This window comes from Pistacia vera, unplaced genomic scaffold (genome assembly GCF_008641045.1).
Source record: "Pistacia vera cultivar Batoury unplaced genomic scaffold, PisVer_v2 Contig344, whole genome shotgun sequence".
NCBI lineage: Eukaryota > Viridiplantae > Streptophyta > Magnoliopsida > Sapindales > Anacardiaceae > Pistacia > Pistacia vera.
In genome coordinates, this window is record NW_022196162.1 from 1779670 (window position 1) to 1791425 (window position 11756).

Here is an 11756-nt window from a genome sequence, read left to right on the forward strand (position 1 = left end):
AAGGGATCTAAAAGTAATTAAAAAAATATACTAATATTTATAAAATAATGTGTCAAACAAGATTTAAGAAACTGGATTAGAAATATGGATAAAAATATTCAACCAAACGCAAGATTTCTCTATAACTTATGGTAGGACGTCAATATCATACTACAATATTGTATTTTATATATATATAAATTTTGTGTAACCCCAACAAAAGGCACCATTGGAACACTTATTCAACTGGAATTAATCTAGCGAATTCAGGAGAGTTATCATCATGAACTATTTGCTGCAAATGGCCACCAAAATCTCGTCCATGCTCCTCCACTCTCTCACCAATAAACTGTAAACACTTTACAACTTCCTTAGAACTCCATGACAACGCACACAAGCCGGCAAACGCCATAGCCGCGGCCAGAGCGAACCCAGTCAGGGCCCCGGCGAGCAGAAAAGCAGCACATAGCAACAAAGGACTGAAGATCAGCAACAGAGGCGAGGTTACAAGAACGAGGGTTAGTGTTGCCAAGAAACTGAACCCCATGACTCCCAGTAACGGTCCACCAAGTGCTGCACCGGCCACCGTCGCAGAAACCATTTTGGTGGTGGTGGAGGTATTGGATAAGTGGTGTCGGTTTTGATGATGATGACGACGACGAGATTGAGTTTGAAACTCCATTGCTGGTTTGGTGATGGAAAAGTTGTATATAGGAAGTAAAGGGGGACGTGTTGTTTAGATGAGAGCTGTGATGTACTGATGTTATGCACGTGGCATACTGTTGCAGTGTGTTGATCAGTTGCTGAGACACGTAGTAGCTATTAGACTGGTCTTCGTTTCCCTGCATTTGATAAATAGGCAAATGCGACATCGTTTGAGATTGAATATAATTTTCTTTTTCGGGTGTTTGGCTGTTTAGACGCACTTCGACTAATCTTTTAAGTCTATTAAATACCTTATAAGTTCAGTGAATCAGATAAATTGTTCATTAAACAACTTACAAGCTCAATGAATTAGATAAGTCGTTTATATGGTATTTAGTGAGACTCAAATACAAGACCTCTGGATAACCTAGGATGTGTTTGTTTTATTATTCCCTATCCTATTCCTAATCTTATTCCCAAAATATATGTTTTTTTAATTATTTGGGAAATACTATTCTATTTTTTTAATTACTTATAGACCCCTTAAATTTATTAATTTAATTAAACACCCCTAGAAAAAAGTTTAAAAATTAACAAAAACACCCCCACCTATAATTGTCAGATTCCGACAACCACCGTTTGCGATTGCTGGAATCTATCACAACGGCGTAGAAACGACCAAAATTTGCCGGTAATTCGTCGATCTGGCCTTTTCCGATCAGATTCACAGTGGATCTGGTCGGAAAATGCCAGATCTGGCTGTCAATCTGGCCTTTTGCGGCTAGATATGGCTGTAGATTTGGCCTTTTTCAGCCAGATCCGTGGTGGATTTGACCGAAAAAGACCATATAGACGTACGACCGACCAGATCCGACCGGTCTGCATTGTAACGCCATTTTCCGACCAGATTCTGACGGTGGTGGTCGAAATCTAGCACTATGGATGGGTGGGGGTGTTTTGTCATTTTACAAATTTTTATATATTAAGGTGTTTAATTAAATTAGCAAACCTATGGGGTTTTTTTGTTAATTTTTAGATTTTACCTCGTAATACTCACCCTATTCAATTAGTCAATATTATTCTCAAAATCCTATCCAAAATAACAAAACAAATGCACCCCTAATGTCTTACTGGCTGATGTAGTTGGAGATTGAATATTGTTGCAGTGAGATAGTTCAACTGTTGTACCGAACCCTAAACCCTATTAATAGTATTAGTTTCACATGTCAGTAAGTCCTGGAAGATCTGAGAAAGGTCAAGTAAAAGTTAGACCCTGATCCATGTTCATCACGTTGCCATCAACAGTACAAACTTTGAGTTTTAACAATTTCCCAAGAAAGTATTCTCACCATAAAATTCTTCACTGGACCAAAATGAAGGCGGGATTTTCTAGTAGCTATTAGATTGGTCTTCGTTCCCCTGCATTTGATAAATAGTCATATGCAACATCGATAGAGATTGAATATTGTTTTTTTCTTTTATCGGGTATTTGAACCCGTACACACTTTGACTAATCTCTGAGTCTATTAAATATTTTACAAGCTTAATGAGTCAGAAAAACAATCTATTAAATACTCTACAAACCCAATGAATCAAGTAAGTCGTCTATGTGGTAGATGATTATTTGTAAGACTAAAACACAAGACCTCTCGACAATCTAATGTCTGGTCATCGACCACAAGCCAAATAGTTGGAGATTGAATATTGCTGTAGTGAGATAGTTCAACTGTTGTATTGAACCCCAAACCCTAGACAATTATTTTCACATGTCACGAAATCCTGGAAGATATGAGAAAGGTCAAGTAAAAGTTAGACCCTGCTCCATGTTCATCATGTTGCCATCAACAATACAAACTTTGACTTTTAACAATTTCCCCAGAAAGTATCCTCACCATAAAGTTCTTCACAAGACCAAAATGAAGGCAGGATTTTCTGTTACACCAAAATGACGGCAGGATTTTCTGTTACCTTTTATTGCAAGTGAAATGGGTGGTTGAAGCTATTACTTGGGTAAGTCATAGAGCCTCAAATGTCAATTACCATTCAAATTACAAAGAATAGGGATGAGTTTTCCCAGTACAAGAAACACAACAAAAGCTTTTTGCTTTTCAATAGTGCATCGGATTAAATTCCAATTTGAAAAATGGAGGTCAAAATATATTATGAGTATCCAATAATCAATGTTGTTGCTACTTATAAGTTCTGAACTTATAACTGAAGCTATCAGAATGATTTTGCGACTTGAGGGAGAGATTTAAGAAGAGACGCTGAAGGCCTTCGTACAATGTGATTGAGCAAGATCATAAAGGTCAGAAGAGTCAAAGCTCCAGCCTGATGCGCAGAGCCAAGTGAAACAGGGACATATGAGAGAAGCGTTGAAATCCCTAAGGTCACCTGCAATAATTCCAGCAATACATTTGATAAACAGGAATAAACACGTCCTGGTTTAATTTAGAATAAAAAGTTTCTGCTTGTGAAATAATAGAATCACGAAGGCATTTGATAAACAAGTGTAAAGAGAGACTGAACAATCACCTGAAGAGCAGCCATGCCAAATGTGGTTCCAATCAAAGATTTGACAGCAGGATGTATATCCAGCTTTCTTGTTGACAACCATAAAGCACTAATTGCAAATAAGGAGGTTGTGGCAAGGATACGGTGGTCAAGCTGTACATATTAAAAATGAATAGTGTTGTTCATCATAATCAAAGTGGTAGTGATGAAAATTTTCATCTCATGTTCTGGGTTATCATCTACGAAATTTTCAATATCTAAAAAGCAAGTCTAGTATCTCAAAATTTACGATTATATAAACATGTATTAAAGTGATTTCTTGTATAAGCATATTGCAGTATTTAATAAAGGCACATTTCTTCTTTAAAGGCCGGCTTTGAACAATTTGTGTAATAGATTGAGTTGACAGTTTCTCCAGGCAAAAAACTAAAGAAGATGACAAGCAGCACTAAAATGAATTTTTTTTCCTTCATGTAGATGTTTATGCGGCAAGTAGAGGTTTTAAGTGAGATACTCTTCCCTTTTTTTCCCCCTCCCAAATGTAATTTTAGTTCAATTCCCATTTCTGCCAAATCAACTCAGCCTCAGCAAATAGCAATTGATACAAATATCAACAAAGTCAAGAAATTCAATTGCTAAAAAATAATATGAAATCTTAGCAAAAAGAATTACCTGAACAGTAGATGTATTTTCAAAGAAGTTGCGAATAAGTGGCTTCATATCAAGCACGTCATCAGGAATCCATGTATCCCCCATCTTTGGAAAAGTATTAAAAGCACGGCCCTGGAAAATGACCACAGAAGCATAATTTTCAGTTGTTTCTAAGCAGGAAATTTATTCTATTTACTAGATTCATACAAAAGATCAGAAAAAAAAGACAACCGATTATAGTAACATACAGCATCATTTCCTGCAACAAAAGCTCCTGAGACAGCTGTGATGCCTACGATGATGCTCACAGGAAGGGCAAGTTTTTTCACTTTTGCTGCCCCATGAACCCAGGCAACTGATTCTGCAGGTGGTTCAGGCATAACAACAGAAAGAGCAGTCCAAAAGAGGCCACTGTAGATGACAAATGCAGAAGTAAGATGGGCTGCAAGACGGTAAGGGCTCACTCTAGGCTGAGAATATTCAGAGGGTGGCTCCTACAAATGACAATATTCAAGGTTTAAAATACTTTTGAAAAACCAGAATGTAAACTTAAAAGGAAAAGAAATCGTAGAGTAGATAAAGGAAGAACAAATAGAACAGCTTCTCACCTCCAAACCACTTTTAACCATCCACCACCCAATTAGTCCCTGACCAGCACCAAGGGCAAAAAGAGTAGACAGTCTCAGTCCAAGTCGTAAGGTAATATATCCCTTACGAAGAAAATATGAAAATGGCAGAGCAAAAATGATACCCAATCCCCTTCCCCACATACGGTGCACATATTCCATCCAATAAATAAATTTGAAATCTTCAATACTCATCCCTTTGTTTACACTGCCAGAGGTCAAAAAACAAGCAACATCACTAAATTTTACACAGTAATTCCTCCAATCTACAATGTAGTAACTTCGACGGTGTAAACTCATCCCATGGAACAAATGCAACAAACATATGATATATACCAAAGAAAACACAGCCAAAATTAAAATGCTTACAAAGGTATCTTGTTCAATGAGTAACTACAATGGATTATGTAACTTTAAAACATTTAGCAGTTCCTACAGGAGTTATAACAGAAACTAAATTTTAATTTCTAACCACAAGCTCGCAGAGAATTCAAATGCTTACAAAAATCCAAAATGTACTATACTTGACACTTACCGCTTATATTCAGGTGACTGCTTATATTTCTCAAACTCCTGCAACCATTCCTCATCTGATAGAGGAGGGAGGCCACCAGTGAATTTCCAGTCAGTCATTGAAAGACCAGATCGTGTTAGTCGAGTGATGCCACCAAGCACCACCATACTAAACACCCAAGCAGCAGAGCCAAAAAGCCATATCCCAACCATTTTCTGAGCTCGAGGACCTCCAGTTACAAGTAGCTTCAATCCCTCCTTGGCTTCAACGCCCACAGCTGCAGCAGTGGACATGCTCCTCGTAGATGGCACATAAGTAACCTAAGACCAACAATATAATTTCCTTATAATCCCATTTTACATATTAACTCTACATCAAATCAACCAGCTGATCATATAAAGCATGTAAATGAGCAACTTTTACAATGTCAATCTAGCCCTAAGATAACAGATGAACATTACTCCCTTAAAAATACCCACAAATTGGAAAGATGAAATCTTTTTAACATGATCAAAGAAACAAGGCAAAAATAGAGATACCCAAAAAATAAAATTTGAATCTTGGTAAGAAAATGAGGAAAACAAAGGGAGAACCTTATAGAGAGATCTGAAGCCATAAAGGGAACTCCTTGCAAGTGTAGATGATGATGGTGAAGAAGAGAGAGCAGCTCTAAACGAGCTCGTTTCTTTTAGGTTGGATACGATGGTATTTAGAGAAGCTTTGTTTCTCTTAAGAATTGATAAGATTCCTCTGCTTTGAAACATTATGATGATGACGACGACGAAGATGATAGCTCTTCTCTGTTGATACTCGGGGTTTAGTGAGGTTTATTCAATTTGAGAAGAAGGTATTTCAGCTGCATAACATTAAACGACAGCGCTTTACCTACCAATCATATCTTCAACATGTAAAACTGAAGTTTATGGGTATTTAATTAAATAATTTATGTATTTACTGAAAATCTATATAAATACATGAATTATTGAATAAACAAGAATTAAATAAATCATCTCGAAACAGGTAAGTGGGATGATAAGATAAAGATCTTAAGTTCAATTTTCTTTGATTTGATTGTCAATAAAAATAATAAAGATTTATCTAATCGTTAACTTTAGAACCTTAAAAAATTAGTCATTTCAGATTGATTGTCAATAGAAATGATAAAATTTATCTCTTCGTTAACTTTAGAACCCTGTCTCCAAACATCCCCTATCAAAAATTTTGCAATTGGGATTACGGATTTTCGGTTTAGGGTAGTATGGCATCCATAGCAGGTGAGAAAATCACCCGTTTAACCGAGTATGCTACCACATCAAAATTTTAATTGAAGCATATCAAGGTAAAACAATTTCAACTGTAACCAACATTAAGATTTTATCATTTCCTTGAATAATTGGTTACAGTTGTTATTCTACAAACAACTACGAGGACACTATGAACTTATGGCTGCTAAAGCCATTTCATGATGAAAGAACAGGAAGCTTGCAGAGAAACAAATAGCTATCTTCGGCATCTCCTTAATTGTGTTGTTGGTGTTTTAAGTCCTCATAGCTCAATGGTTATGTTCCACAGGTACAATTCTTCCTTTGGAACTCTCAAAGAGAGAGTGACCAGACCACATTGTTCATCATATCCAAACTGAACTTCCTCTGCATCGATCACGATTCTCTGTGGTCGCGACGATGAGTATGCTCCAAACAGGCCACATCCGCGAACTTTCATGCCAACTGTTGCACTTCCCTCGGATTCATATTTCAACTCCTTAATGGCTCCACCGGAGTTGAACATCTTGATTAGTCCAATGGGTGCGAATGTAGTTCCAGTCGACAATTCCTTCACAGGAACCACCGTGAAAACTTCATATTCTCGCGACTGCAGTGTGATTGGCATTGATGCATTCTTTGGAAGATACACTACCTCTCCTGTAATTTGTTTGCAACAGAACAAATTTATTAGGAAACTAACTGGGTTAGAATGTATCAAAGTAAAGATGTAAGCAAAACATACCACCAAGATGGGAATATAAGACTGCATCGCCTGTCCATTCAGCACCAGCAACTCTGGGTAGATAATCAACATCTTTTGCTCTAATATATCCTGATACAGTGCCAGGTTGTTCATCGTGGATAAGGTTCTTCTTTCCAACCCTACACCATCCAGCTCCTTGGCAGTTGAAGACCCCCATGACCCCGGTGAAATCATTCAGGTTCCATATCTTTAAAAGACTGCAAGTTCAAGAGAAGATTAATAAATATACTTCAGTAATGAACAAGGCATCCCAAAACCAGTAATTTGTATATTTAATCCTTTATTTTGTTACCTTTTTCCATCTCTAGTAGGATCAGAGAACAAGCAATCCCTAGTCGGTCTTCCTGGAAGTTTGGCTCTCAATATGGAACCATCAGGAAGTACAAGCTTCTTCAGTAGATTAAAGTCATGTTGTCCAGGCTTGTCACTGCAAGACATAGATGTCAATAAGTAAACATTCATACGACTTAAGGCAAGCAAGAATCAGTACATAAATCCATCATTCAGAAATTGTACCTGACATAAATGGCACATCCTCCTACCGCACGAGATGCTCCATGGTATTCAGCCATTGGGTGTAGGCTCTGTCATAAGATTCATTTCAAGATTATCATCCATAGACTAAACAAATCAAGCTTAAAAACTCGAGGCAGTCCCACCAATATATCAAAATCAAAATCAAAACTTGTTAGCTTACATGAAACATATCCCAATCGGGCTGCATAAATTCACCAAGGAAAATCGTGTTGTAGGCCACCGATGCAATGTGAATTGTGTGAGATGCTGGATCTCTTGGAAAGAAATCATCTGATGCCCTTATAACAGCTGTTCGCTTGACACTGCATACATAAATTAGAGTTCATTATAAATCCTTTACCTTAATAATTTCGCCGAGAAACTAGTGCCATAAAATATAACTTACCTGTACAAACCATCAGTGTTGTGACTCATACAAGAAATAATATCATTGTTGCGGAAGTTTCTGGCGATAGATGCCTCGAGTGCTTGATGGTATTTTCGAGCAAGTTTCACTCTTCCACCATGGCCTGCTCCAAGGGTTTCAAGTATATTCTGAACATCAACTTTGACACCATCAATTCCAGCTGATGCCAGATACGAGTGAAGTTCATTATAGAAATTGAAAACTTTTTCTGGATTCACAAGGCCGAGACCATTTTTTGTGATGCTGTTCAAAGCGTCACAAGGCTCATTACACTGAACCCCGGGAGACGAAATAGGGTACGCCATCTCGGATTCATAGTGTTCCATTTCGGTAACTCCGGGTCTAACACCTCCCCAGTAGCCTGTTATTGCATGCCACACATAAACATACTTCAAATCATGTTTATCTTTTATTTCAGAGACAATGTGGCGCAGTCCTAAAGCTGGGTCCTCTACTCTCTGACCCTCCTTGCCGTCTTTCTGAAATTTGTGATTCTCTTTTATATGTGTCAACCTGTTCGCGAAGCTGAAGGCAAACAGCACAATTTTAAAGACTGTTAACTAATGAAATAGAAGTGATAATATTAACAGATCCTAAATTTGTTTTTGGGCTTACTTGGCAGTGTTATCAGCTATGAATTCCAAACCAGCGGGATCCATTGCAACGGATTGCCACCCATCGTCGATTATAACAAACTTTGGAGGAATTCCACCCTTCTCTAAGCTGCAAGAATCAATAGTTCCCAAATTAAATACGCTTGAACTACATATTTTAAGAAGCATCTGTGATCCATATCGGCAAGATCAATACCACTCTAGTCCTTGCTTAACACCCTCTGAGGTGACATCGGTGTAGAAGGCGTCCCAAGTGCACCACCCAAACCAGTTCAACATGTCTGGCATCTGAACCACAAAGAACCATGATATTAAACACTATGCAAATGGATGATGCCAAAACTATAAATCCTGAAACAGAATATATATATACCTTCTTTCTCTCCCGATGGGAAAATGTTTGAAGATGTCTCTCAACAGTCCTGTATATCAATCAAAACACCACTTTGTCAATCATTTAATCCCTCTAACATAATGCATAATTGTCAGTAAATTTCATGAGTTAAAACCTACTTCACTGCATTTGTAATGACATCAAACGGGTCGGATCCGGCAGCCACAAAAACCAAATGACTTCCGTCAAATCCATCAACAGCAGGATCCCCTACAATACACAAGAAACTCCCTAAACTCAGTAACAAGAAAACAAAATGAGCTTAAACAATCAAAATCAAATTAAGATGAATGATCACGTAAATTACCACTCTCCAAACAAATCTCCAACTCGTTTTGTTCATTCCCTTGAAGCACAGCCCTGAAATCTCCTTCAAGAATGGGCAAGAACACGGTGTATAACGCCGAGTTTTGCTCTCCGATTTCACTTCCATTGTCGAAGTGAGACCCCTCTCGTGCTTCCACAATCAAAAACTGAGTCTCAAACGGAATATCTTGGCCACAATTTCCCATTCTCTGAGTCATCCACCACATTTTGAACCGAAACACACACATGAACCGCAATCCCCTGCAAAACCATAAAGACTCATAAGTTTCTGCATCAAAATTTGACCCTTTCCTCCATCACAAAATCCCAAATTTATAACACAAAACAATCAAACTACCAAAAAAAAAAAAAAAAAAAAAAAAAAAAAAAAAAAAAAAAAAAAAAAAAAAAAAACGTACTCAAGTTTCAACGGGAAGACTCGGCGGCTGCCAATCTGATCAGAAACAACACCAATAAAGCTCCATCGACCAATGCACCACCGGTGGCCGAGTTACAACAATGTTTCTTTAACATTTGTCAAAACAGAGCTCCCCTTACCGTCAACTCCCCCTCGCTCACACTAATGCCAGCCCCCACAGTCTTTGCACCAAAAACACTGGAAACAAACACACAATGCGTTGAGGGCAGCGAAGAGTGTCAAGGAATTGATTAAACTGAGGCCGGCCTGAGGGGGGTATTTATGGAGACGAAAGAAGTGGAGAGTTAACAATTTCAGGAGTTGGAAATGCGTAAATTGCAAAGAGGGATTCCTCGTTTTGCGTGAATTAAATATCTAACAATATGGGGAATCAACTGATTATTTCGTTGTTGTCTTTACTTAATAACTTTTTATCCTCGTAATCTCGCATGTGAACTCACCAACAGTGATGTTGAATCACGGCCGTCGTGACAGACTGGGCCCCTTCCAGTCATTTTTGTCGGCACCAGCCTCCATATAAAGTTAACAAAGTTTGAAAAAAAATTCGTAAACAGACGCAGTTTAATCCCGATGCATTGCATAAAAGAGTACATCTGTACACGTGTTTTGATGTTCGCTGATCGGATTCAGGTTTAGGGTTTAAGGTTAATAATTTTTACGTGATATTTATAATTATAATAATAAATAAATCTCATTTAATATATGTATCTATTTATTTATTGTGAGTTAACTAATATAAATTGTTATATTAAACGATGGCATAAATTATTGTAATAAACAGTTTGACTAGTATAATGTGAACTTTTCAATTTCATCAAATTTATTTATTGCAGGAGCATCATGTTTGTGTGTGAGGCGAAATACTGGATTAAATCTCGAGAAAATATCTTCATTTTGAAGCAAACAAAGCAAAGCGGCTTTCCAAAAATGATGAAAAGCGCCGATCATGCTGATCATCATTACCTGATAAATCTGATGGTGAGATACGCAAAGCCACGTGAGCTCGGGTACATGACATCACAAAATGTGTGAATTGTGATGTGTGATATCGCTTTTTTATTGCGAAGCAGGCAAAGATATAATTAGTTACATTTTTACCCATCTGGCTTACCAAACTTCTTTTATTAATTATCTCTGGATAGTTTGACGGTTCATTTGAAACTGTGTATTGCTCAAAAGATCATAAGTTTGAATTCTCATGACTACAATAAAGGATAATGATTAGAGGTTCACCTGCTATTAACTTCAAGCCCTGAAAGATTAATCAAAATACGCGTAAACTGATCTGAATATCCCAATACCACAAAAAAAAAAAAAAAAAATCGCATGTTAACTTTGCCATCTCGGTTTGAAAATTGCAAGTGCCACTATAGGGGTAAAAATGTAATTTGCATTTAAAAGATATGAAGACGTGGATGTGACATGGAAATGGATTAAAATAGGTGTAGCCAAGTCAGATTTTGCAAAGGAAACAGCTCAGATTATAGTTGGCAATTATATCATTTTAGTTTAAAGACAAAATCAATTGAAATTTAATATTTGATTGATGCATATTAACCAACTCATTAAAATTCCAACTAAAACGTGTTCCACCATGCTTTATTTGGTTGGGGTGTAATTTAATTAAATGCCATTTCAATAATTTATTATTGTTTAGTTTAATAATGTGAATGAATAGTTAATTTCAAGAATTTTTTTATTGAATTACACATTTATATGTCGACCAATAAGAATAAACAAACTTATACCAACTAAACAAATATCATTTATTTTTAGTTTGGCCATTTGTCACGGGTCTAGAGTTTTGATGAAAGTTCATGTGACACCCCAAATATCATACTTAAGAGAGGGTACACCTACACATATACCCTTGATCGGCTTGAGGTCTACTGATTTTATCATGTCATGGACTCATCAAGGAAATGGATCTGATGTAGTAATGAACAGTGATAAATAGTGTCATATGAATAGTGATAAATAGTGTCAACGATATCAGAATGCGACGAATTTTGGCGTGGTTCTCTGAAACAGTCTGATAAGTTAGGCTTGTGATATGAGTTTTGTCATTTTTTTAGCCTTTCGGAACCGTTTAGATGAGTTTTT

General features: G+C 37.1%; 3 protein-coding genes across 3 annotated transcripts; all 3 read right to left on the reverse strand.

The window, feature by feature from the left end:
* Positions 1-197: 197 nt before the first annotated feature.
* Positions 198-631, reverse strand: LOC116138785 (oleosin 5-like). The gene has a single exon (XM_031424457.1). The coding sequence runs from the start codon at positions 578-580 to the stop codon at positions 218-220; it is 363 nt and encodes a 120-aa protein (XP_031280317.1). The 5' UTR covers positions 581-631; the 3' UTR covers positions 198-217.
* Positions 632-2580: 1949 nt separating this feature from the next.
* LOC116138920 (cytochrome c oxidase assembly protein COX15-like) lies at positions 2581-5737 on the reverse strand. The gene is made up of 7 exons (XM_031424597.1): positions 5523-5737; positions 4951-5249; positions 4398-4623; positions 4038-4283; positions 3811-3921; positions 3160-3291; positions 2581-3018 (listed from the first exon to the last, which is right to left on the reverse strand). The coding sequence occupies exons 1-7, from the start codon at positions 5691-5693 to the stop codon at positions 2848-2850; spliced, it is 1356 nt and encodes a 451-aa protein (XP_031280457.1). The 5' UTR covers positions 5694-5737; the 3' UTR covers positions 2581-2847.
* Positions 5738-6234: 497 nt separating this feature from the next.
* On the reverse strand, positions 6235-9748 carry LOC116138826 (probable galactinol--sucrose galactosyltransferase 1). Its single transcript, XM_031424484.1, is given in 13 exon segments — positions 6235-6851; positions 6937-7154; positions 7250-7384; positions 7474-7541; positions 7655-7796; positions 7880-8425; positions 8516-8623; positions 8711-8802; positions 8888-8936; positions 9028-9118; positions 9216-9475; positions 9634-9694; positions 9697-9748. Coding segments are annotated over 13 exon segments (2199 nt in total). The 3' UTR covers positions 6235-6474.
* Positions 9749-11756: the final 2008 nt, after the last annotated feature.